Here is a 27,729-nt window from a genome sequence, read left to right on the forward strand (position 1 = left end):
CCTGATTCTGTAGTTTGCATAAACACCCCAAATGTGGTCGTAAACTACTATTTGGCTAAACGGCAGGACATAGAAGAAGGGGAACGCCGTACGGTTTTTGGAAGGCAGATTTTGCTGGACTGGTTTATTTACACCATGTACCCTTTCAAGCCCCCTGATGCACCCCTAGAGTAGAAACTCCATAAAAGTGACCCCATCTAGGAAACTATGGGATAAGGTGGTTGTTGTTTTGGTACTATTTTAGGGGTAAATATGATTTTTGGTTGCTCTATATTACACTTTTTTGAGGCAAGGTAACAAAAAAATAAAATTCTAAAATTTTTCTACATTTGCTATTTAGTTTTGTGGAACACCTAAAGGGTTAACAAAGTTTATAAAGTAACTTTTGAATACCTTGAGGGGTGTAGTTTCTTAGATGGGGTCACTTTTTTGGAGTTTCTAGTCTAGGCTACATCAGGGGGGGCTTCTAATGGGACATGGTGTAAAAAAAAAAAACTGTCCATCAAAATCTGCCTTCCAGAAACCATATGGAGTTCCCTTCGTTCTATGCCCTGCCGTGCGGCTATATAGCCATTTACGACCACATATGGGGTGTTTCTGCAAACTACAGAATCAGGGCCATAAATATTGAGTTTTTTTTGGCTGTTAACCCTTGCTTTATTACTGGAAAAAAAGGATTCAAGTGGAAATTTTGCCCAAAAATGGGTGTTTTGGCACCGTTTTTATTTTATATTTTTAACACCGTTCATCCGAGGGGTTTGGTCAAATGTTATTTTTATAGCGACGACTTTTACGCACGCGACGATGCCCAATATGTATGGCTCTCAGACTTTGGAGACACTAAGCAGGCATCCTAAAACTGCGGCCCTCCAGATGTTGTAAAACTACAATTCCCACCATGCCCTGCTGATGGCTGTAGGTTGTCTGGGCATGCTGGGAGTTATAGTTTTACAACATCTGGAGGGCCGCAGTTTGAGGATGCCTGCACTAAAACGAATATTTTTTTGGGGAAAAAAATTTGTTTCTGTGTCTCCAAAGTCTGAGAGACATAGTGTTTTATGTTCTCTAGGGGACTGTTGGAGATTATAAAAATTTAGTACTCCATGGAAGTGTGATACTCCCTGAAGCAATCGATAACGCAGAGGCCCGGATGATCGGGGCAAGTGTCACACCGAGTAGTGGTGTCCTTCCGAATCCCCCTCTTGTGACACACTCTGCATCTTTTTTGGGTTCGTCCCTTCTTTCCAGTATGGGGGACCACACCTGGAAAGTGTTGGCCAGGGACGATCCGGGCGCCTCCAGTTCCCGAGGTACTCCGGCCTGCTCTTTCCCGGTCCGAAAAGATCAGGTCTTTGAGGACTGCCTCATAGAATTGGAGGAATGTCCCTGTGCTGCCAGCGCTTCGGGATAGTACAAAAGAGTTGTACATGGCAACCTGCACCATGTAGACCGCAACTTTTTTGTACCATGCCCGGGTTTTGCGCATGGCATTATATGGCTTGAGGACTTGATCAGAGAGATCAACTCCTCCCATATACCGATTGTAGTCGACGATACAATCGGGCTTGAGGACCGTTGCCGCGGTACCTCGCACAGAGACTGGGGTGGTGCTGTTACCGTGGATTGTGGACAGCATAAGGACATCCCTCTTGTCCTTATACCTGACCAGCAACAGGCTTCCACTGGTAAGGGCACGGGTCTCACCCCTGGGGATAGGTACCTGGAGGGGGTGGGCAGGGAGGCCGCGTTGATTTTTCCGCACGGTCCCAGAAGCGAACGTGGATCTGGCGGCAAGGGACCTGAACAAGGGAATGCTGGTATAAAAGTTGTCCACGTACAAGTGGTAACCCTTATCCAGCAGTGGGTACATAAGGTCCCACACGAGTTTCCCGGTAACACCCAGAGTGGGGGGACATTTTGGTGGTTGAATCCGGGAATCTCGCCCCTCGTACACACGAAATTTGTAAGTGTACCCTGAGGTACTCTCACAAATTTTGTATAGCTTCACGCCATACCTCGCCCGCTTTGTGGGAATGTATTGGCGGAAACTGAGTCTCCCCTTGAACGCAACGAGAGACTCATCAACCGCGACCTCCCTTCCAGGTACGTAGGCCTGCTGAAATGTGGCCCCAAAGTGATCGATGACCGGCCGTATCTTGTACAGCCGGTCATAGGCAGGATCACTTCGGGGGGGGACATGCTGCATTATCGGAATAATGCAGACATTTCCGGATGGCCTCAAACCGGGAGCGTGTCATGGCCGTACTGTACAGTGGGGTCTGGTATAGGACGTCCCCACTCCAGTACAGCCTGACACTGGGTTTTTGCACTAGACCCATATGCAGCACGAGGCCCCAAAATGTCCTCATCTCGGCTGCACTGACCGGCGTCCAGCCACCGGGTCTAGCCAAAAATGAGCCCGGGTTTTGAGCGACGAACTGTTGGGCGTACAGATTTGTCTGCTCCACCATCAGATTCACCAGTGGGTTACTGAAAAAAAAACTAAAAAAGTCTATTTCAGTAAACCCCACTGTGGGAATCTGGATTCCAGGATTGCCAGCGAAATCCGGAATCTCAGGCTCAAAGTCCACTGGGGGACACCAGCTAAGTTCATCGGCAGGGGGCTCCGGTGAACTTATTTGGTGGGCCGGGAAACCAGTACGAACCCCAGGGCGGCTCGTACTAGGGTGGGCCACAGGATCCCTAGCATGTGTGGCCCCTGGCTCCGCCTGGCGGCGTCTCCGCTGCCTTGGTGGCTCATCGTCATCCGATGATGATGAGGAGGATGCGGATGACAAAAGGAACGTGGGGTCATCCTCATCCTCACTGGGGCTCTCAGAGTCGGAGGCAATCTGGGCATATGCCTCCTCGGCCGAGAACACCCGGCGGGCCATAGGTGTGTGTGTGTGCGTGTGTATGTGCGTGCGTGTAAACCTTTATTCTATGTGCGTGTGTGTGGGGGCACGGGTGTTCACGTACTAAAAAGTCCAGGCAAAAAAAATGGGCAAGTGTTAGAAAAAAAAAAAAAAAAGTTCAAACTTGCTGATCAGCGGTCGGTGGGGTGGTGGGGCGGGCGATGCGCTAACAGTGGACGGACGCTAAAAAGTGCCGGCCAGTCAGCGCACGCAGAAAAAAAAAAAGTGGTGGTGGGGGAAGGGTCTGGTGGGGGGGAGTTGGTGGGTAGGGGGGGGGGGCAAGTGGCAGGGGGGTCTGGGGTCTGGTAGCTGAAACAAAAAAGTTTGGAATAAATGTGCTTTTTTTTTTTTTTTTCTAACTTTTCCCTTCTATCCCTGCCTAAAGGTGCCTCTCCCTCACTGACCCTAACCTACCTGGGTGGCGATGGGTGCAGGAGGGTGATGGATGCCGATTAGGGGGACACAGGAGCTGGTGCTGGACGATGCTGCACGGTCAGGGTGCTGGACAGGAAGAGGAGGGGAGAGAGGAGCGCAGGAAGTTTGAATCTCGCGCCTCTCTCCCCTGCACCAATCAGCACCCTGGACAGCGGCGTTCAGCACCAGGGCCAGCTCCGCCTCTGCAAATCCTCGGACTGCGATTGGTGGTGTAAAATTACGCCACCGATCGCAGTCTTTTTCCGGTTCATCGGGTCACAGGACACCCGAATGGACCGGAAACGCAGAAAACCGCAGGTCTGAATTGACCTGCGGTTTTCTGCGATCGTCGATGCGGGGGGGGGTCAAATGACCCCCCCCCTGCATTGTTACAGGATGCCGGCTGAATGATTTCAGCCGGCATCCCGTTCCGATTAACCCCCGCGGCGCCGGCATCGCTATTTAAAGCTATGACGTACCGGTACGTCATGTGTCCTTAAGGACTCGGGAAACATGCCGTACCGGTACGTCATGTGTCCTTAAGGGGTTAATGAGTTGTAATTAGTGTACAGGAAAAAGGATACAGAGTAAATCAACAACATGGGGGGGGGGGGACTCTATGATGAGGAAGCCCGCACACAATCATCGGGATAATGCAGCATTAGCATATTCCGGTCTTCAGGTGGCGGGTCTACGTTGCTGTACATTGAAACCTTGCATGTGTTTGTGTGCATAAAGGTTAAGGAAGAACCGTCTTGGAACCAGGAAGCTTCCTCACCTTACCCTTAGATGAATCTGCAAGAGGTGATGTTGCCGGTTTTGTATCCGAGAGGATAAAGGGCCAGCTGTAGGGTGACATTTTGAGATTTCTGAAGCATAAAACTTGATACACATTATGCAGGGAAATATTTCCAGGGGAATAAAAGCGCTTTACAGTCTGCGAGGAGCCACACTGAAAAATACAGCTGGCCTTGCATTATTATTATTATTATGTTGCGTAACTTGTCGTTAATAGATGGTTTGAAATTGTTGTCATCACAGATTGAGCTTGTTCTGACATAGGTGGAAGGTACCCGCCTGATCTGGTCCGTCACATGTGATGAACTGCTTTCCCGTCATTCCAATAATTGCACTTGGCAGTGAATGAAATATCCAGCATGTCAGATGGATCTGGGCACAGATATTTGCCTTTGGGCAGCATCAGTCAAGCACTTTCATGTTGATAGGTTCCAGCTGTTCTCAATAAATTATATAAGTCTGCTGTTTATAGCCCAAGCTTAACCCCTTCACGTGCATGTACGTTGGGATATGTGGTCTTTTGTGGCATCCCCACATTTACGTGTTCTGATCGGATGGCTGCAAGCGCTGCGCCTGCTTGATCAGCAGGATGGGCCTGGCTGTTACTGTACTGCTGCATCCACCAGTGTCGGTGGAATAACCCTTCAGGTGCCATGGTCAACGCTGACCATGGCACATGTGGGATTTGCAGAGAGAGTGGGCTATAATTAAGAACCAGGAATCACAGCATAATAATAAGAGGGCATGCTTTTCACACTGGCCTACGCTGGGCACTATATATTGGCATATCTGTAAAAATAGCAATTTTTACTTTGCACAATCTGTTGTAAAGTCATTTTTGCAAATGTTTGGGTCAAAATGCTTCCCCTTTGAAAAATATTGTAAGGGATGAGGTTTCTAAAACTGAGTCACTTGTGTGTTTTTTGTTTGATAATCTCTCAAATATATATATTTCACCTCAGAAGCTCTGGAGTGTCCTGTATCAATCACCAATCTACTCCTCAAATGCACATGGTGCTCTTTCTCTTCTGAGCCCTGTAGTGTGCCCAGACAGCAGCGTACGATCACATATGGGGTGTTTCCGTATTCAGGGGAAAAAGGGTAACAAATTGTGGGGTTCCTTTTCTCCTGTTACCCCTTGTAAAAATGAAAAATCTGTGGCTAAACCAATATTTTACTAGAAAAAAAATGGTTCTAAATTCTATGAAACAACTTTTGGGTAAAAGTGCTCACTACACCGCTCCATAAAATTCCTTGAAGGGTGTAGTTTGCAAAATGGGGTCACTTTTTGGGGGTTTCTACACTATGGATACCTCAGTGTCGTGACATGGTGTCCGAAAACCATTCCAAAAAGATCTGCCCTGCCAGTCAAAAAATGGTTTGGGATTCCATCTCTTCTGATTCATGTCGTGTACCCAAATAATAGTTTGCAACCACCAATGGGGTGTTTCCATGTTCAGGACAAACTGATTTTGGGTGCTTTTTTTTTCTTGTTACCCCTTGTGAAAATGAAAAATGGGGAGCCTATGCAACATTTTATTTTTATTGGAAATGACATTTTTCTTCTTCACAGGCCGGTGTTTCTAAATTCTATGAAACGCCTGTTGGGTCAAAGCGGTTACTACATCCCTCAATAAATTAGGTGTAGTTTCCAAAATGGGGTCACTTAGAAGAGGTTTCTACTGTAGGAGTACCTTTTTAGGTTCTCTTTAAATGTGACATGGCACCCAAAAACACCATATGGTGCTCTTTCTCTTCTGAGACCTGCTGTGTGCCCATACAGCAGTTTATGTTCACATATGGGATGTTTCTGTAAACAGCAGAATCAGGGTAATAAATGTTAAAATTTGTTTTACTGTAAACCCTTGCTGCTTTACTGGAAAAAAATAATAATTCAAATGGAAAAATCTGCAAAAAAAATTCACCTCCGTTTTCCTTTAATTCTTGTGGAGCACCTAAAAGGGTATCAGAGATTGTAAAATCAGTTTTGAATAATTTGAGGGGAGTAAGCCCCCACAAAGTGACTTCATAACTGAATTTAGCCCTTAAAAAGTGGGTTTGGAAATTTGATTTAAAAAATTCAAAATTGCTTCTAAAATTTTAAGCCTTCTAGTGTCCTAATAAAATCACATTTACAAAATGATGCCAGCATAAAGTAAAGTAGACATATGGGTACGGTTGTTTTGGGTATCGACCTCGATACCGAGATTTGCCTTCTTTTTTTTTTTTTCATACTAGGCTTCGCTATTGCACAGTCTAGTATCAGAGAACACGGAGCGTGCTGCTCTGTGTTCTCCTCAGCAGCACAGAGAAGGAAGCACTCTCTCTCCCTCTCCCCTGTGTCGCTGCCACCATTGATGAGAGAGGGGCGGCGCACTGCGCCACCAATGAAAGTAAGCGTTAAATACAAATCCAGGAGGCGGGTGCGAGCAGCGGCAGTTAACCCGTCAGGTGCCGCCTCCTGTATTAAATGTTATCATTGGTGGCGCAGTGCGCCTCCTCCCCTCAGCCCCCCCCCCCCCCCGTATTAAAATCATTGATGGCGCAGTGCGCCCCCACCCCCCCACAGGGTCCCATCCCCTCCTCCCCAGATGCTACTGAAGCCCTGGCTGCCATGGTAAGCTTCCTGCTGCTGTGTGTACTATGCACAGGTCAGCAGGGAGAGATCTCTATTAGGGTGAATAGGACAAGGGATTAAAAGATCTCACGTTCTAGCCCCTAAGGGGGTAAATGGTTATTAAATAAAAAGTAATAATATAAATAAAATATTAAGTATAAATCACCCCCTTTCCCAATGTTACATATAAAATATATAAACAATAAATAAATAAACATATTACATATCGCCATGTCCAAAAAGTCCAAACTATTGAAATATTTAAAAAATGTCCTATGCGGTGAATGCCGTAACAGAAAAAAATGGAATAAAAATTGCGCGATTTGCCTTTTTTTTTTTTTTTGTTGCCTTGTTCCCCCCCCCAAAAGGATCGGACTGTTCCATTATGAGCTGGACGTTCCATAAAATGCTGAATGCACGTGGCTTTTTTGGCGTTTTATTTTTTTCGCGTGGTATAAAGTATCGCAATTCTTTTTCATGGTATTGAAACAGAATCAAAATTTTGGTATCGAAACAACACTACATATGGGGAATGTAAAGTAATAACTATTTATTTTTTATAAATAAAGGTAAAACATTGACTCAAATTTACCACTGTCATGAAGTACAATATGTCACGCGAAAACGATCTCAGAATGGCTTGGATAAGTAAAAGCGTTCCAGAGTTATTACCATATAAAGTGACACATGTCAGATTAGCAAAATGTGGCTTGGTCTTGAAGTGGTTAAAGTCCCAACCCCCCTCAGTTCCAATGCCCCCCCCCCCCCCCCCCCCTGCTGTGAACCTCGTTGCTGATACAGCCTTGACATGTCCCTATTCTGCAGATGACGGCTGCAGCCCATCTCTTGCTTCAGCGGTATTTAGCTTAAGGCCCCTGTGGCCACCAATGCAGTATTATTTATTCCATGGCGCTGTACACATGATAAGTGTGCACATACAGAATACAGACAGTTGCACTAAGCATCAACAAGATTAGTTACAGACTGGTACCGAAGGGGAGAGGTCCATCCGCCCGTTGAAATTAAATCCAGCGGTACCTTTTACAAAAAAATCAAAAAATAAAACTGATTGCTTTGGAGGAACCCCTTTTTAAAACTCACTGAAGAAAGCAGTGGGGAAATGTATTAATCCCTGCACTTGTGACCTTGTTGGGGCTTGTTTTCACTAAAGTTTTGCAACATTTTGCAATTTTACACCACTTACTTGCTTTTTGCACAATTTCTTTTTCGGATTCTAGAGTGAAGCAGGTGTTAAAGAATTTCATATAGTACAAGTGTCCAGCAGTAGTAGGAACTGGGAGCTGCAGAAAGTGGTCAATCCCACAGCTGATAAAGGTATGTTCTTTTTTGACAATAGAGTTTATAGTATTTTATCTCCTTTTTATAAATGAACTGGGAAACTATTGTTACAGGTAGAGAGTGCAAAAGTGTGTCATTAGAGGGGAACGGAGAAAAGCTACTATTAGGCCTCATGTATACGGCGGTATGCATCTTGTGGCCCACATTTCGGGGCCAAGTATAGGACATGTTTTATCTTTTTGCGAATGGACATTTCGATGCAGAAAACATACGGAACATCCTTCTGCTTTCTAAATTTGTATGTCTGTTCTACAAAAAGATAGAATATGCAGACCACGGACCCATTGAAGACAATGTGACATAGTAACATAGTACATAAGGCCAAAAAAATACATTTGTCCATCCAGTTCGGCCTGTTATTCTGCATGTGTACTCAAAAATAAAATCTGGACAACATACGGACCTCATACATATTTGCGGGTCCGCGGTTTGCGGACCTCAAAACGGACACCGTAATGACCAGGGCAATATGTGCTGTCAATACTTGCTAGTGCCTTTGAGTGTCCTCATGCTATAGCAGCACAGGGAGGAGACCTAAGGCTACTTTCACACTTGCGTTCGGAGCGGATCCGTTTGCATTACCATGAACAATGTTCATTACCATGTTCATGATAGTGCAAACGGATCCGTTTTGACTTTACATTGAAAGTCAATGGGGGACGGATCCGTTTGAAAACTGAGCCATACTGTGTCAACTTCAAACTGATCCGTCCCCATTGACTTACATTGTAAGTCTGGACGGATCCGTTTGCCTCCGCACGGCCAGGCGGACACCCGAACGCTGCAAGCAGCGTTCGGGTGTCCGCCTGCTGAGCAGAGCGGAGGACAGACGGAGTCAAACTGATGCATTCTGAGCGGATCCGCATCCACTCAGAATGCATTAGGGCTGGACGGATCCGTTCAGGGCCGCTTGTGAGAGCCTTCAAACGGAGCTCACAAGCGGAGCCCCGAACGCAAGTGTGAAAGTAGCCTAAGCCAAATAGTTTTTTATATCATTTTTATGTTTGCTCAAGGTAAAATACAGCAAATAGCATTGATAGTGGTACTCATGGCTTCTGAGTACTACCAAAGGGCTCTGTCGATTGCAGCATCTACAGAGCCATTCATAGAGCAGCTGTTCCTTTCTGCGGTGGTTGTCAGGAAGTAAGCAGAACCTCTGCTGAGAAGACTTCTTCTGGTAGGGGAAGTAAGAAGGGACTATATTGTGAGCTGCCAGAGGGAAAAGGAGACTGATTCTTTCCAGAGTCCATCCTCCCAGCAGCCATATGCCATAAAAGGTCCCATCTCTGGGACCATCGCCTACCAGGATTGGTTAAGGTCCTTACACCAGGCACTGTAATCTGATGTAAATGTCCCACTGCATTATCAGAGCTCATAAAGATGTTTCTGATGCTGACAGAAGCTATGTTTTTCTTCCATCTTAGATACTAAACTTACCGGAAGAGAAAGGGCCAAAATGTGCTTCAAAGTGGTTCGTTGTAAACAGTCCTCCTTAGGTAAGGTAATATTTCAATATAGCCTGTGATTTAAAGGGGTTATCCAATTTCAGAAACAACCCCTTCATGTGCCGGGCCCCTCACAGGTAATATACTTAGCCCGCTTCCTGCGGTGCTCCTGGTCCCCGCACCGCCACTGCTGCTTCTCCCTGCACACAGATTAAAACTTCCGGTGTCGGGGGGGGGGGGAGAGCAGCCAATGGCAGACAGCGACAAGGGTGAGCCTCCCTAGCACCGCGGGTGATGCTAGGGAGGCTCGTCCCCATCTGCCATTGGCTGTTTCCCCCGCCGCAGGAAGCGGGGTCAGTATATTACCTGTGAGGGGCCCGGCACATGGGGGGATGTTTCTGAAATTGGATAACCTCTTTAATATTCCTAGTTTACGTTATGCGACTACTTTTTATAAACTTTTAACCTTTTACTAGATGGATCTAAAACCTGGAATGGCAAAATGTTGGAATAAATGTGCCTAATGGTGACAATTCTGCCCCAACCTTATCCCTATCCAAGGCACTCTTTACGAATGCAATCCTTTATCCATAGAGTAATGTAGTCCTATGGGCGATGGAGGTTTGTGCTGGTGACTGACAGGATACCAGTGATGCCTTCATTCTTTTGATATTTCCAGAATCTTGTCATCTTTAGAATGATGGGGGCATACTTCTGGATAGTATGTCTTACTAGTATGCTGTGTGTTACCATATTACACATGCATCACTGTTTCTCTAACTATACCTACCTATGTCTATAATATTTAGGTCCTGAACAGCCATCGGACAAATACACCTTTGGTGACATTGTTTCCGGAGGAGAACAGGTATGTCATTTTAGCTAATAAAACATGATACAGCGTGCCTTACACTGTAGCAGAGCTCTCTGTCCATCTGCATCAGTGTCATCGCCCTACGTAGAAGGGCCTTTAGCAGGGAAGGGGCAGTTTCTGGATGTAAAGAAGAATATACCCGGCAATGCTATGCCATTTAAATCCACAGCTATACTTTATATAGAAACCAGTGCGCATAAAGTATCTATAGGAACATTTGTTTGACTTTTTAGTTATGCGAATAGTTATTTGGAGTGCCTACCATTTTTATATTTTGCAGGTCTCTATTAGTGTTGGGCGCGAATATTCAAATCGCGAATATTAATTGCGAATATCGGCACTTCGAGAATTCACGAATATTTAGAATATAGTGATATATATTCGCAATTTCGAATATTCTAGATTTTTTTTTATCAGTAACCTCCCTTCTTGCTTGTGGGCCAATGAGAAGGTTGCAATGTCTTAGTCTGAGCTTAGCAACATCACAAGCAACCAATAGGAAAGTTGCCTAATTCTTTAGGTGAGTGTATATAATACATATAGTTAGTGGGAGATAGTCAGTGTAGGTTATATCCGGATATTGTGTAGCTGTTGCAGTACAGTGTGATAGGTTCTGCTGTCCATACGTACATGCAGACCTGCTAAAATGTGAAGTTTCGCGTATTGCGCCAAAATATTCGCATCATTAGTGCCGTTTAGCGCAATCGCGAAAATATTGGAGCACTCAAACTGCATATAAAGCCATTTTTAATGTTCTACCGTGCCAACTATTTTCTCCAGTCTCAGGAAACTTCTAGCAGCTTGGGAAATGTAGCAGAAGTGACTCATGCCTGTATTTCGCGCGTATTACGCGAATATTACATTGCCGATTTTCCGCAATCAAGAAAATAACCTCGAATTTGTGAATATATGACGAATATTCACCCGAATATTCGTGAACTATCGCAAATTCTAATATAGCCCCTGCCGCTCATCACTAGTCTCTATCCTGTTTAATCAAGTGACCCGTATCTCTTTGCCTTATTTTTTTACGTAGACAATTATGATCCTCAATACATTTTAGATTTGGTCATGCTTTAGAGGTTCTTTTTACACTGAGCAGCCATGACATTAAAACCGCCTGCCTAATATTGTGTCGGTCCACCTTATGCTGCAGCACATCCCACAGAATGAAATCTGGACAATGTAGAGGCCAAGTCAACACCTCGAACTTGTCATATTTCTCAAGCCATTCCTGAACAGTTTTTGGAGTGTGGTAGGGTGCATTATACTGCTGAAAGATGCCATTAGGGTGCTGTCATACAAAAAAATAAAAAAAATCCTTTTTTTTTTTTTTTTTTTTTTTTTTTTTTTAAGGTTGTAAAGAAAAACCATTAGGGGAGATGCAATTTTTTTGTGCTATTATTTTCAGACATTTAGGGTGTCTTGACACGTGGCAGATTTTGTTGAAGGTTTTCTGTAACTGAAACTATTCCATTCACCTGAATGTAGCTTGCAGAAATCCATGTGCTTCCAGCCAAAACAACCTCATTCAAATGAATGGTGCAGATTTTTTGTGGTAGAAAATTGTCTGCAACAATCTTTTGCACGTGAAAGCTATGAGAAAACACCGGAAGAAATGCCACAACCAGAATATGCTGTGGTTTGAAAAAATAAAAATAAAATCCAAGGTTGCAAAAACGGACAGAAAAGTATTATGAACTCATACAAAAATCATACAAAAAACGTTTGTATATTTTACTACTGCCCAACATCTAAACACAGCAAAAAAAAAAGGACAATAAGAAACACAGCTAAAAATTCAATAAAAGACATAATGTGACATCATCCAAAGGGAACATCATTGCCATAAAGGGGGTACATGGTCTGCAAGAATGTTTAGGTATTTGGTCCATATTGTACCAAAGTAACATCCACATGGATGCAAAAACCCAAGTTTTCCCAGCAGAACATTGTCCAGAGCATCACGTTGCCTACAGTGGCTATGACTTCTTCCTATAGTTCATCTTTGTATCATCTTTTTCCCAGAAGAGTGATGCCCATGCATATGGCCATCCACATAATGTAAAGGCAACATACACTGAACAAAAATATAAACGCAACACTTTTGGTTTTGCTCCCATTTTGTATGAGCTGAACTCAAAAGATCTGAAACATTTTCTACATGCACAAAAGACCCATTACTCTCACATATTGTTCACACATCTGTCTAAATCTGTGTTAGTGAGCACTTCTCCTTTGCCGAGATAATCCATCCCACCTCACAGGTGTGGCATATCAAGGCGCTGATTAGACAGCATAAATATTGCACAGGTGTGCCTTAGACTGCCCACAATAAAAGTCCACTCTGGAATGTGCACAGTTTTGCCTTACTGTGTGTGTGTGTGTGGGGGGGGGTGTCCATATCTGGTGTGGCCCCCATTTGCCTCATGCAGTGCAACACATCTCCGTCACATAGAGTTGATCAGGTTGGTCCACTCCTCTTCAATAGCTGTGCGAAGTTGCAGAATATTGGCAGGAACTGGAACACGCTGTCGTATATGCCGATCCAGAGCATCCCAAACATGCTCAATGGGTGACATGTCCGATGAGTATGCTGGCCATGCACGAACTGGGATGTTTTCAGCTTCCAGGAATTGTGTACAGATCCTTGCAATATGGGGCCGTGCATTATCATGCTGCAACATGGTGATGGTCGTGGATGAATGACACAGCAATGGGCCTCAGGATCTCGTCACGGTATCTGTGCATTCAAAATGGCATCAATAAAATGCACCTGTGTTCGTTGTCCATAACATACGCCTGCCCATACCATAACTCCACCGCCACCATGGGCCACTCGATTCACAGCGTTGACGTCAGCAAACCTTTCACCTACACAACGCCACACACGCTGTCTGCCATCTGCCCTGAACAGTGAAAACCAGAACTCATCCGTGAACACAACGCCTCTCCCAACGTGCCAGACGCCATAAAATGTGAGCATTTGCCCACTCAAGTCGGTTACGATGACGAACTGCAGTCAGGTCCAAACCCTGATGAGGACGACGAGCATGCAGATGAGCTTCCCTGAAACGGTTTCTTTTAGTTTGTCCAGATATTGTTTGATTATGCAAACCGACTGATGCTGCAGCTGTCCAGGTGGCTGGTCTCAGACGATCATGAAGGTGAACATGCTAGATGTGGAGGTCCTGGACTGGTGTGGTTACATGTGGTCTGCGGTTGTGAGGCCAGTTGGATGCACTGCCAAATTCTCTGAAACGCCTTTGGAGAGGGCTTATGGTAGAGAAATGAACATTCATTGCACTGCAAACAGCTCTGGTAGACATTCCTCCAGTCAGCATGCCAATTGCACAGTCCCTCAAATGTTGCGACATCTGTGGGATTGTGCTGTGTGATCAAACTGCACATCTCAGAGTGGTCTTTTATTGTGGGCAGTCTAAGGCACACCTGTGCAATATTTATGCTGTCTAATCAGCACCTTGATATTCCACACCTGTGAGGTGAGAAGTGCTCACTAACACAGATTTGTGAACAATATTTGAGAGTAATGGGTCTTTTGTGTATGTAGAAAATGTTTCAGATCTTTGAGTTCAGCTCATGAAAAATGGGAGCAAAACTGAAAGTGTTGCGTTTATTTTTGTTCAGTGTAATTCATCAGACTAGGCCACCATATTCTATTGCTCCATGGTCCAGTTCTGATGCTCATGTGCCCATTGGTAATGGACAGGGTGGTCTCTGACCAGACTACAACTACACAGCCCCTTACAGAACAAGCTATGTTGCACTTTGAATTCTGACACATTACTATCATAGCCAAGGACAGGGTGGTCTCTGACCAGTCTACAACTACACAGCCCCTTACAGAACAAGCTATGTTGCACTTTGAATTCTGACACATTACTATCATAGCCAGCATATAAACCTTTATCCTATACTCCCGTCAATGCGCATCAGACACTCGTAACCCTGTCGCCTGTACATGGGTCGTCCTTCACTTGGACCACTTATGGAAGCCCCAAACAGCACAATCTTTCCATGCACCGTGTGGCAGCATTTGAATGTCGTAGAGAGGGGCGTCTTTGCCCTGGAACGGGCTGCTCCTTTAGCTGACTTGTCTGCATGTATTTCTACCACATATGTCACAGAAATGCATTACAAGTATTGTACTATTTGGTGTATTTTATGGGAGCAGTGCCGTGATTTATTGTAATGTGCCATTATTTTGCAGATAATAAGCTCAACCACTCCTTGTGCAGATTTCTTTTTCCGAAGTTGTTTATCACAGTTTAAGAAAAAAGAGCCTCCTCACACAAATTACGCCACAAAATCACTACCTGACGAGGCAGTTCGGTTGATACAGAAGTGCAGTGAAATAAACCTTAGTATAATTGTATTGTGGAAGGTAAGTCATGTGTAACGGTGCCGGTACAGATCATGGTGCTCTAGGGTTACATGTATTGGTCATATTACACTGCTTAGATCCTTCTATCAAAAGACTTTGGGGGTCATTTATCAAACTAGTGTAAAGTAGAACTGGCTTAATGGCCCCTAGCAACCAATCAGATTCCAAGTTTTCGTTTTCCAAAGGAGCTGTCCAAAATGAAAGGAGTAATCTGATTGGTTGCTATGGGACGCTAAGCCAGTTCTACTTTACACCAGTTTGATAAAGGCCCCCCTCTGTTTTCCCATTAAACTCTACATCTGCTAAGCTTCCGTCACGTTCAGGATCTGTCCTTTTAGATGAAAAGTGGGAAGTATGGTTGCAAAAGTGCATCCGTCCTTTAAATTGCAGTTGTTGAAAACTGGAGCTGCGCTCTGTTACCTTGAATAGAGCCACAGCCCTCTGGCGCGCACTACTGACCAGTGAGGGTAGCAGGAATGAGATATGCCGTAAGGGGATTGTCCATCTCAGTAAGCGCTGGCTTGTGATGGATGTAATAACGGAAACGACAAAGCAGCCAACACTTCCCTGCTTCCGTAACTCCCATATTCACAGAAACAACATAGCTTGCTATCCTACACTGTTTGCAAAGCACCTATTCATTGCTAGGGGAGTTACTGAAACAGCGTAGTGCTGGCCTATTCAGTTGTTGCCATAATTCCAGTCACCCCATCTTGACCATGAAAATACAAAATGGAACAACTCGTTTGATGTGATTTCCTCGAAAACACATTTTAAGAAACCTTTAAGGGATTCTCTGGGCTTTTAATATTGATGACCTATCCTCAGGATAGGTCTTCAGTATCAGATCGGTGGGGGTCCGACACCCAGCACCCCCGCCGATCTGCTGTATGAAAGGAAGGCGCATGCAGTGCTATGTCTATGGCAAAGCAGCAGTGAGCATGAAGAGAGGCGTGCCTTCCCTTCATACAGCTGATCAGCGGGGTGCCGGGTGTCGACCCCTACCGGTCTGATATTGATGACCTATCCTGAGCAAGCGTTCCCTCCCAACAATCTGCTGGTCGATGGTGGAGTAGATCTCCTCCAGAGTATGGGGAGGAGCAATCGCTAATGCCATCGCCCATCCCCATACTGACTCGTTTGCTGGCAGCAGATTGTGTTTGTACAGCACGATTTGCTGCCGGCCGACGATGATAAAATTACCTGAGGAACGAGCGTTTCACTCGTTCATCAAGTAATCGGCGGTACATTTACACCGCCAGATAATCGCTAAAAAAGCATTCCTGTGAATGCTTGTTAGCGATTATCTGTAGGGTTCTTGGCCCGCGTAAACGGCCCTTTAATTCCTAATTCTGTTGTACTAGGTTGAGAGAGGAATCCACCTTTGATGTAGGGACCAAATTACGGACTGGCTCTACAGTGTTCCTCGGGCTACCCCTGCCAAAAAGCGGAGCACCTGCCCCGATGGGGGCGACCCCACTTCTCGGTGGCTAACCCCTTTCTCTCTCACCTACTCGATGATGCATTTCATAGCTCTGTAATGGTCCAGACGTGTTTTCCCAGTTGGATAAGTGGTTCTTTAGAGGACAAAGTATGACAATAATGCAGCATCCTGAAGCTGAGGCATGCCTTTTGGGATTAGATGACAATACATATTTAATATATTCTATCTTTAATACATAATGGTAATAAAGGTTAAGTTTTACCCAAAGATATTTTTTGTGTACAGTTTTTCATGTGTGGACTGCTTTTATTGCAGGCATATGTCATAGAAGATAACAAACAGCTTATTTTAGAAGGCCAGCATCACGTGACGCTGCAGACAATCGGAGCAGAGGCACGGTCTTCTCCTCAAAAGCAGGTGAATTACAAGAAGGCTTTGTGTGATGTAGTAACATACACAGCCGATGACTCAGCTTGGTGCATGCTTTTATTTTTTTATCTATTTGTATATGTGACTCTGTCTATCTGCATGCAATAGCTGATGGCCAAGTATTTGCACTTGGCTGAGCTTGCATGTTTGTTTTATCCTCCGAAAGCAGCTTACCTCCAATAGAAACAAAGCACTGGGCATATAGAAATCCAGCATGTCCAGTTTCTCCTTTGCCTCAATATGTTGTAGTGGAGAAGGGTTACATATTATATTTTTGGTCTATCATTTATCTTATGCATGTGGCCAGCTTAATAGGGTACAAAATCAAAACTGTGTGCAATTTCCATGCAATGCAGTGGAAAAAGCAAAAAAAAAAAGCTGAAGTGTACAAAAGGTTAAAAATATACTGCCCCAATATACCAAAAATTATTTACAAAAAGAACCAGGTACCGTAAGTGCATATATGTCACAGACAATGGTCAAAACAGGACCAAAATGCAACAGCACTCGATGCCATACACGGGAACCACAGTAATAACAATGGACGAAAGGGTTCCCAGACTTCAACTTGATGCAGGATCGGGTCATCTGGGTGGCAAAAAAGGCGGATACTTTAAACCCTATTACACCCTTAGATGGTAGAGGTGAAGGGGCTAGTATACCCTAGAGAGCCTAACCACAGAGCAACCTTCCCTGATGAGAGCAATCCTGTCCGGAACCAACGCCTACCACAGATATTCCGCAGTAGGGACAAAAAACAGTACAGCACCACGGCCTCCTCCACCGCATGAAGCACCGGTTAACTGCTGCCGTGGGTAAGTCCCCCTTCAGCTGTTTATACTGTGGTTTCTGATTATAGTATCCTTTCAAGGGGGTTTCTGGTCACTTTATATTGATGGCCTATTCTCCAGAGAGGCCATTAATATTCTGTAGGCTGGGATCAAACACCCTGCACCTCTACCGATCGGTTGTTCTGCAGGAGCCCCAGCTCTATAGCTCAGTCAGTCGTGTGTAGGAGGCAGAGCTGGTTACTGCGGTACGGCTTCCATTGAAGCACTGCATCCCTTTTCAAACTAGGCACGGAAACTTTCTCCAGACCTAGATGCGCCACATTTTGGCACAATTAACACCAAAATCTAGGTGCACTAATATTAGGAGATGTGGGGCGAATATCTGCTATGGTCTTAAGGGATGTGGGTGAATATCTGCTATGGTCTTAAAGATGTCCTGTCACCAAAAAATGCAATGCAATCTGAAAGCAGGATGGTATAGAGCAGGAGAAGCCGAGCAGATCGATTATATATTTTTGTGGGAAAAGATTCTGTAAAACCTGTAGTTTATACAGTTATATCTGCAGTCCTGTGAACAGCTATCGGTACGGGAGGGGGAGGGGTTATCAGTGACTGACAGCTTCCTCTGTATACACACTTGTACGCTCAGTGCCATTGATCACTGGTAAGTCCACCCTCCTGTAACAATGTTGCTCACAGAAGGTAGAAAAAAGTTGAGATCTAAATGTATAAATTACAGGTTTTACTGAATCTTTTCCCACAAAATGTATATATCAATCTGCTCGGCTTCTCCTGCTCTATAACATGCTGCCTGCAGATTTAAGGGTCTTAAAGGGTTTCTGTCACTAGAATTTTCACTATTATACTGCTAATGTCAGCTGCACCTAACTCTGCTATTCTTGTGATTATTCATGCCCCCGTTACTGCAGAATTCTTACTTTTATAGTATGCAAATTAGCCTCTAGGAGCAGGGGGGAGGGGACGTTGCTCCTGCTCCTAGAGGCTCCGTTCTCCGACCTCATTGCACACCCTCAAAGTCTTGATTGACAGGGGCAGGCAGCGTTCACATCCTCCTGCCGGCCCTGTGCGCTGGGGAAATCTCCTGCCATTCAGTATTCGGCGCAGGCGCCGCAAGGAAGCTGGCGGGCGGAGAGCGTCTTACCCTCACCGCTCCTGCACCGAATGCTGAACTGCGCGAGATTTCCCTAGCGCACAGGGGCGGCAGGAGGATGTGAACGCTGCCTGGCCCTGTCACTCAAGACTTGGAGGGCGTGTAATGAGGTGGGAGAACGGAGCCTCTAAGTCTTGATTGACAGGGCCAGGCAGCGTTCACATCCTCCTGCCGCCCCTGTGCGCTGGGGAAATCTCCTGCCGTTCAGTATTTGGCGCAGGCATGGCAAGGAAGCTGGCAGCCGGCGAGCGTCTACCCTCACCGCTCCTGCGCCGAATGCTGAACTGCGCGAGATTTCCCTAGAGCACAGGGGCGGCAGGAGGATGTGAACGCTGCCTGGCCCTGTCAATCAAGACTTGGAGGGTGTGTAATGAGGTGGGAGAACGGAGCCTCTAGGTGCCATCTGCTCCCCCCCCTGTCCTAGAGGCTAATTTGCATACTATAAAAGTCAGAATTCTGAAGTAACGGGGGCATGAATAATCACAAGAATAGCAGAGTTAGGTGCAGCTGACATTCGCACGTCGCTAATGTCAGACAGTTTAATAGTGAAAATTCTAGTGACAGGAACCCTTTAAGCAACTTCATAATTTTAATACCTCTCGTTTCCAAAAAGTTAAAAGTAAGTGGCACTCTGGGGACATAAAATAATCCCCTGTTTCCCTTTATAACATTTAGTAATTAGTTAACAACATTTAACAAGGATCAAAATGTTATTTTTCCATTTACAAATCTTTTTTTTTTTTTTTCCCCTAATTAAGGAGCAGCCGGAAATGGTTCTACTAAAATTTAGTAGACCAGAGCAAACGACTGTAGCTGTGAGACCGTCTCCAGAACAACTTTCCAATCTGATAAAAACAAGCCTCCACTACCCAGAGTCCTTTAATCACCCTTTCCATCAGAAAAGGTAATTTGAATGGGCTAGTTTTCTATTTACAGAGTTTGGGGTAAATGCTGGTTAATAGTTATGGACAGATCCGTTCAGATAATATAACCGTCTGCATCCGTTCAGAACGGATCCGTTTGTATTATCTTTAACATAGCCAAGACGGATCCATCTTGAACACTATTGAAAGTCAATGGAGGAAGGATCCGTTTTCGATTGTGCCATTGTGTGTCAGTGAAAACGGATCCGTTCCCATTAACTTACATTGTGTGCCAGGACGGATCCGTTTGGCTCAGTTTCATCAGACAATCAAGCAGCGTTCTGGTGTCCGCCTCCAAAGCAGAATGGAGACTGAACTGATGCAAACTAATGCATTCTGAGCGGATACTTTTCCATTCAGAATGCATTATGCAAACTGATCAGTTTTGGACCGCTTGTGAGACCCCATGACGGATCTCACAAACGGAAAGCCAAAACGCCAGTGTGAAAGTAGCCTAAGAGTACTTTCACACTAGTGGCAAGACTGATCCGACAGGCTGTTCATCCTGTCGGATCCGGACCGCCGCTCCGTCCCAATTGACTATAATGAGAGGCCGCCGGGCTAAAAAGTAGGACATGCAGTACTTTTAGTCCGGCGGCCTTTTGCTGTGCTGCGCTGCAGCTCTGCCCTTGTCCCCATTATAGTCAATGGGGACAGAGCAGCGGCACTGCGAAATAGCGGCAGGACGGATCCGACAGGGTGAACAGCCTGTCGGATCCATCCTGCCACTAGTGTGAAAGTAGACTAAGTTGTATAGAAGAACTGGTTCTCTGTAGTTTGGAGCATTTGTAAGATACCCAGTAAAAGCTGAACTATAAAGCCCCTAAAAAAAAAAAAGTAGAAATTCCATGCCTCCCTGGTGCCATAGTGAGTCAAGGGGAGATGAGATGAGCCTGCTTGTCCAGGAGCAGGGCTCCTCAAGCTTTTACCACTGAGGCCTCTCCAAGACATGGTGACACCTGCAACTCATGGTCAAAATGCATGTGAAAATTAGGCTAAGTTCACACTTCAGTTATTTAGTCAGTTATTTCCATCAGTTATTGTGAGCCAAAACCCATAGTGAAGCCTACTCAGAGATAAGGTATAATGGAAAGATCTGCTCCTGTTTTGTGTTTTTGGCCCGCACCTACTTTTGGCTCACAATAACTGATGGAAATAACAGACCAGATCCCTGAAGTGTGAACTCAGCCTTAAAAATCAACGTAGCGCTTACTTTTCTCCTGAACTAATAGTGAGCACAAAAGGTTTCAGAGAGCAGCAGCAGAGATCCGCTACCTCTCCAGCCAAATATTCGATTATATAGAAAAACAAAATATTTTTCCCCTATAACTAGTCAGCATTTCTATTCATGGCCTGTTGTATCATTATTAAATGAGTGGTCTGAGATTTTGATATTGATGGCCTACTCGGGATATGTCGCCAATATCTGATCTGTGGGGCTCAGACTCCCGCACCCCCACTGATCACCACAGCACTCACAGCTTACCAAGCACAGCGCTGTAGATTGTATAGCAACTGTGCTTGATATTACGGTCCAGACCCATTCACATGAATGGGGCTGAGCTGTGCCTAGCCATGTGACCAATGAACGTGACTTCACTGGCCTAGGACGAGGTCGCAGCTTCCTGCCAGCCTCTTCAAATAGCTGATCGGTGCGGGTGTCGGGAGATTGACCCCCCCCCCCCCCTCTTGGACAGCCCCTTTAATATGATGTAGTGTCTGACACACAGCCACATTCACTGTATAAATAATCTGCATTTTGTTCTCTTTTTGCAGCCTTTGTATAGTTCCAGTTACACTTGTGCTTTCCAATAGTTCTCAGGCAGAAGTTGAAGTAATTATCGATCTAAGACATAAAACAACAGGGTACGTATGTGTAGCTATATTGATGTTACGCTGTCCAGTATAGAGAAACCTCAGTTTAGTTCTCAGGAGTGCCGATGTACGGATTTCACATGGGGTCCCCGTGCTAACCCTTTGTAATATACATTATGTATGGGGGACTGGGAACTATCTACCTGCAGGCTCATCCTTGTGATCTACTGCATGGACAGGCTTGCTTCCCTTGAGGTCTATGGAATCTGGCTCTTCCATACAGCAGCAGGTAATGAGGCATCTGCAGCCACTCGGATCACTCTGTGCAGGGAGATTATTAATAAAGGTGCAGCTACGAGCAACGTGCCCCAAGTTCAATAGCCATAGAAGCCCTGCAAGAATCTTCACAAATATGGACTTAATGTGCTGATACTTTGTGACATATCTGTACATTAATACAGGGAACAAAACAAATATTTCCTTGACTCATAACTTGTTTTATTCTGTAGCATAAGGCTACTTTCACACTCGCGTTTGGTGCGGATCCGTCATGGGTCTGCACAAACGCATCCGTTCAGATAATGCAACTGCGTGCATCTGTTCAGAACGGATCCGTTTGTATTATCTGTAACATAGCCAAGACGGATCCGTCTTGAACACCATTGAAAGTCAGTGGAGGACGGATCTGTTTTCTATTGTGTCAGTGAAAATGGATCCGTCCCTATTGACTTACATTGTGTGTCAGGATGGATGACACACAAGCAGCGTTTTGGTGGCCGCCTCCAAAGCGGAATGGAGAAGGAACGGAGCCCTTATCCATTCAGAATGCATTAAGGGCAAAACTGATCCGTTTTGGACCGCTTGTAAGAGCCCTGAACGGATCTCACAAACGGAAACCAAAACGCCAGTGTGAAAGTAGCCTAAAAAGAACTCTAAAGGGGTTGTGCAGTGTCAAGATATTGATAACCTATCAAATAAGCAGTGGTGGAGGGGGTCAGCCTCCCAACACCCCCTCCATTCATCTGTCTGAAGGGGTCGCGGCGCTCCTATGAGTGCTGCGTGATTTTAGAATGTTTACCGGTATGCCGTCTAGCTTGTAGCACTGGCTCGTCTCATTCACTTCAAACAGCTGACCAACGGGGTGCCTGGAATCGGACCCCGCCAATCTAAATATGAATCTAATATTCTGACACTGCACAACCCCGTAATCCATGTCATACTTTTGTCTGGGCATAGAAGCCCTAGCTATGGCGATCTAAACCGGATGGTTATAGCTCTGGTTCCATAGCATGAGACTTGGCCTACTTTCACATCAGCGTTTTCTTTTCTGCTATTGAGATCGTTATAGGATTTCAATACCGGAGGAAAACGCTTCGTTTTTTTCTCCATTCGTTGTCAATGGGGACGAAATGGAACGGAACAGAGTGCTCGAGAATGCATTCTGTTCCATTTGGTTGCGTTCTCATCGCGGACAGAAAAACGCTGCAAGAAGTGTTTTCGAGTGCGTCATGAGATGCGGAGCAAGGCGGATCCGACGTGAAACACAGTGTAAGTCAGCGATGCCGGAATCCTTTTTTTCAGACACAAAAGAAAACGGATCCGTCCCCCATTGACTTAGGCTACATGCACACGACCGTTGTTTTTGTCTGCATCCGAGCCGCTGTTTTAGCGGCTTGGATGTGGACCCATTAATTTTCAATAGAGCCACAAAAGATGCAGACAGCACTCCAGTGTGCTGTCCGCACCCGTGGCTCCGTTCCGCGGCACCGCAAAAAAAAATATAACATGTCCTATTCTTGTCCGCGATATATTGCCGGCGCCCGTTCCGTTCCGCAAATTGCGGAAGGCAACACGGGCACCTTCCGTTTTTTGCGGATCCGCGGTTTGCGGACCGCAAAAAAACAGCACGGTCGTGTGCATGTAGCCTTACATTGGTTTTAGTACCGGATCCTTCATGGCTATTTTAGAGATGATACAACCAAAGCGTTTTTGCTGGTCTATGACAGATCCAGCCAAAACGCAGATGTGAAAGTAGCCTTAGAAGCGGCAGTGCCTTTGGAAGATCACATAATAACCAAAACTTTTCTTTTGCCTTTTTAGCCCTGAAGCCTTAGAAATCCATGGTTCTTTTACCTGGCTGGGGCAAACTCAGTACAAACTTCAGTTGAAAAGACATGAAATATTTCGCCTGAAGCTGAATGCTTGTTTTGTCCACACCGGAATCTATAATCTTGGAACCCCCAGAGTGTTTGCCAAGCTGGCCGACCAAGTCACGGTATTCGAAACCAATCAACAGAGCTCCATGCCAGCACTGATAGTCATTAATAATGTGACTGATTGATTCCTTTCCATGAAGGCTCCCACGTTCCCGGATGTCTGCCTCCTTATATGATGCTCTGAGAGATTCCATAGGAAGCATTTAGACTGTTGACTCCTTCCTTATGCAAGAAGTGACTGATTCACCCACCTGCCCTGTGTAAAAAAAAACATTACATTTTACCTGAAAAAAAAATTATTTTCTCATAGTCAATCAAAATGTTAACGTTTGGTTCAAATGTGTTTCCGACGAATTACTATTGTCTATGAGCCCATTCATGTGAGGTGTTGCCGTCATTTGCACTTTTTGGTCTTCATGGCTGTTTATTTCCCAGATGTAGCTAGATTTGTTTGGGGGTGTTTTATGATTTGAAGGCACTCGTGTGAAAAGATAATGACTAAATAACTTCATAATTGTAACAACCTGATTCATCTCAGTAAAGAGTGCACTATTTTACACAACCAGAACATTCATGTCAAACCTTATTCACTTTATTGTGGAACTTTAACGATTAGAAAAGGCCCACGTATGATGAAAAGTCCGCTTTTGAATAGAGGATGATGTATTATATTTATAAGAAATGTATTGTACATAGAATAAAACATATGCCATATTTGCTGTTTTAAAGACTTTCCTTGCATATAATAGGCTGTACGAAGGGCCCTAATATATACTACTTGTTGCTTAATTATGTTAACAGTATAAAATAATGTACATACTACATTAAAAGTTTTAACAAGTATACGAGTAAACAAATTGATTATTTTTCTGTCTTTTCGCATATTTTTGCCTTTTTTATTTTTTTATTTTTATTTTATTCATTCTGCAAACAGACCTGAAACAGTTTTTCTAGAGATGGTAAAATTGTTAATGTGATTTAGTCTAAAGCTGTCCATAGACATACGACATTTGGCCCAAACAAATAGGATTGGGCAGGTTGGTCTCCAGCTGGGAGACATTTGAACACTGTTACCTTTAGACATTTTATTCTAGTGCTCATAAAGATGCATCTTATTTGTATGCAGATTAAAAGAATTGTCCAGTTTAGAAAAAAAACTTTTTCAAATACACAATTAGGGATATAGATGGGTTAAAGTTCCCCCAAAAAAAGAAAATCCCCCCCCCCCCCCAATTTTTTTTTAAAGAATGTTCTGTCATCAAGACATAATTTCAACTAAGACTAGGTTCACACCAGCCCTTCAGTTTTCGTTGTTCTGCTCTGTTATAGAAGCAGAACAATGAAAATAACAGACACACCAAAGCCATCGAATGACTGTAACAAATGGAGCCCATTGAGTATGGGATGAGTCACATTTTCGTGGCATTTTATCATACAAGATAGTGCAGCATACTGCGCTATTTTGTCCTATATTTTAACGGAATCCTGGTATGTCCCCTGCGTATGATTCTCTACTTAGTGCTTCCTTCTGTATTCTTATATTCCCCCCAGTTCAATCTGCACATTCACAAAGATGCTTTCTTGCTGACAGACTGGGACCAAGGGGGCTGGCTTAGGTATGGAAAAATCAAGTGACAGCCACTTGGGATCATGTGCTTACATGAACCGAAGGGGAGACTGTCCTTAATCATGTGGCTGTGTTGGCGCATCAGGTGCAAATTACACAGTTTCTGGTACCACGTTTTGGTTTGTCGATAAAGTCCAAAATTAAAAATACAGGTTTATTATTAAGTGCTGTTACACGCCAGGTGTGGACCCACTGAGACACCTGAACAGATTTGGCTTGAGGCTACTGCCAAGAGCGTTACCCAAGTGGCCCCCCTTGTATTCACCCTTTTAACTGTTGTATGCTCAATTTCACTGCAGGGGATATCACTAGGACGCTACCTCTTGGAGTAGTCTCTTCAAGTGACTGCAGACCCACGGGAATCAAGAGACACAGATGCAAAGCACCGAGGGATCAGGCAAAAACCGTAGTCATGAACAGGCCAAGGTCAAAGCAGGCAGAGTACATGCAATCCAGTAAACAGTCCAAAGTCAGGGTGAGCAGCCCAGGGAGATCAGGCTGTGAGGAGTCAAAATCCAGGAAACTCCTGAGTTGGTACATGGGCGAAGAAACGTAAAGCCTCACATCTTAGCAGGAACTAGTGAACTGGAGCCTATTGCTCAGGCGCACCCCCCCCCCCCCCCCCCCCCCCCACAGGGAAAGGCGCGCCTTAAGTACACTGCAGGCTGGCAGGTCAGGGCCGCTGGAACAAGGTAGTGGAGGAGTAGTGTGGCAGAGGGGAGAACAGAGTGGAGGCTGGCATAGACTACCTGCATAACAAGTTCTCTTCTTGATCTCCAGACAACTCCTTCAATAGACTAGGATCCCAGATTCAGCACACTCTTCAGCCAGTACTGCTACAAAGAGTGTCTCTTGCACTGGAGGACCTAGTATATCCACGTTTTAAGTGGACAGCCCATTGATTTCAATAGGAGATGTGTAATGTTCCATTTCCCCTGTCGTGGCACTGCAGAAGAAATACACTTTAACAGATTCTGCAACCATGAGCTTATCAAAAGTAAACCCTTTTGATTTAAAAAAAATATATATTAATAGCACAGAGAGTAGAATGTGTGTCCTAAATGTGTCCTTTCCTCAAATAAATGTAATGCTTTATTAAGCCTCATTCAGTGTTTTGGTGCAGGTTTTTCCTTATACTTTATGTCTATAGGTTTCAATCCCGGTTTTGGCTCACAATCACTGACTAAAACACTGATGTGTGAATGAGGCTTTAGTCTGGCAGCTAACCATCCTCTTTCACACTTATATATTACAATATGGTTATAAATACTGACACTATGTATGAATCCTGGTATCTTTCTATCTAGGCAAGCCTTGTGCTAGTCATTGTATTCTTTTTAAGATCCACATTTTCATCTATATTATCAGTATCCCTCCTATGCTAAAGATGCTGATCAAGTTTTTCTGGCTCCTTTGACTCCTGTGGGAGGAATATAATATAAAGTGTCCAATGACTCATAGTATATGTTTAAAGGGGTTGTCGGCGGATAGGTCATCAATATAAAAGCAGGCAAACTCTTTAATGATATAAAATGCATGCAGAAGTGCAGATGTATTAAAGGGGTTTTCCAGGATTTGTTTTACGACACCCGGGATCCCTGCCGATAAGCTGTTTGAGAAGGAACCAGCGCTAACAAACAACTTTGCAGTCTTCTATCAACCTAGCAAGCATGGCGCTGTACATTGTATAGCGGCTGTGCTTGGTATCACAGCTCAGCTCCCTTCCTGCAGGGCTTCCAACTGTAGGATAATGTTCACCCACACACAGCAAGGGTTTTCCAAGAATGTCTCCGCCACTTACTTGACCTGCTCAGTGAAAGGAGCCCCTGGTTTGTCTGTGGGTGAATCACCGGCCGGACAACCACTGAAGACCAATACACGTTGATAGGTATAAAATGGTTGCTCCTTTATTTAGACATCGTAGACAATTTATAGCTTCAAACCGCAAATTAATATAGACCTGCCCTACGTTACATCCAATCAGGTAGCGAATTGATCAATTTCATCTTTATACAGCCAAAGTAAAAAAAGTCATGATAATTTCCTAGAAACAAGGTACATATGTGACGCATTTATAATTCTTAGAATTTAGATATCTAACCACCATGTTTGTCAACCTTCGCTCTGTTCAAATATTTCGCGGAATCATCCTTGTTTATTTTGTACCAACATTTATCTGATAAAACATCCTTCACTTATCTAAACCAAAGATGAACGTCAATATACAAGATGCTTATATAACCAGTATTATAGCAAATGTAAAATATATGTCTAATGCACATATTAGATATAAGTGTAAAAAGGTATATATGTATATATGCATATATATGTTTCTGCAGCTATGATGTCATGCATTCAGCAATTCTCTCTCCAGATACCTTCATCATAAATGTGGCATTCTTTTGCAAAGCATGCATATCTCTTTCTAGCCATGCGGTTTTGAGCTTCAGACAGCCATTTCCTGTTAGCTTGTGTTACTAGACCTT

At 44.5% G+C, this 27,729-nt stretch overlaps 1 protein-coding gene across 2 annotated transcripts in view; it reads left to right on the plus strand.

Moving 5' to 3' along the window:
- The window catches only part of TRAPPC8 (trafficking protein particle complex subunit 8), a 145,512-nt gene extending 121,053 nt beyond the window's left edge, over positions 1–24,459 (plus strand). For both annotated transcript variants that reach the window (XM_044292762.1, XM_044292763.1), the window contains 8 exons: positions 7,983–8,079; positions 9,528–9,599; positions 10,358–10,416; positions 14,654–14,827; positions 16,587–16,688; positions 19,421–19,566; positions 21,362–21,451; positions 23,501–24,459. In XM_044292762.1, the coding sequence (XP_044148697.1) occupies positions 7,983–8,079; positions 9,528–9,599; positions 10,358–10,416; positions 14,654–14,827; positions 16,587–16,688; positions 19,421–19,566; positions 21,362–21,451; positions 23,501–23,741 (981 nt within the window). In that variant the 3' untranslated portion in view covers positions 23,742–24,459. The remainder of the gene's footprint in view (positions 1–7,982; positions 8,080–9,527; positions 9,600–10,357; positions 10,417–14,653; positions 14,828–16,586; positions 16,689–19,420; positions 19,567–21,361; positions 21,452–23,500) is intronic.
- Positions 24,460–27,729: the final 3,270 nt, after the last annotated feature.

This window comes from Bufo gargarizans, chromosome 5 (assembly GCF_014858855.1).
Source record: "Bufo gargarizans isolate SCDJY-AF-19 chromosome 5, ASM1485885v1, whole genome shotgun sequence".
Taxonomy (NCBI): Eukaryota; Metazoa; Chordata; class Amphibia; order Anura; family Bufonidae; genus Bufo; species Bufo gargarizans.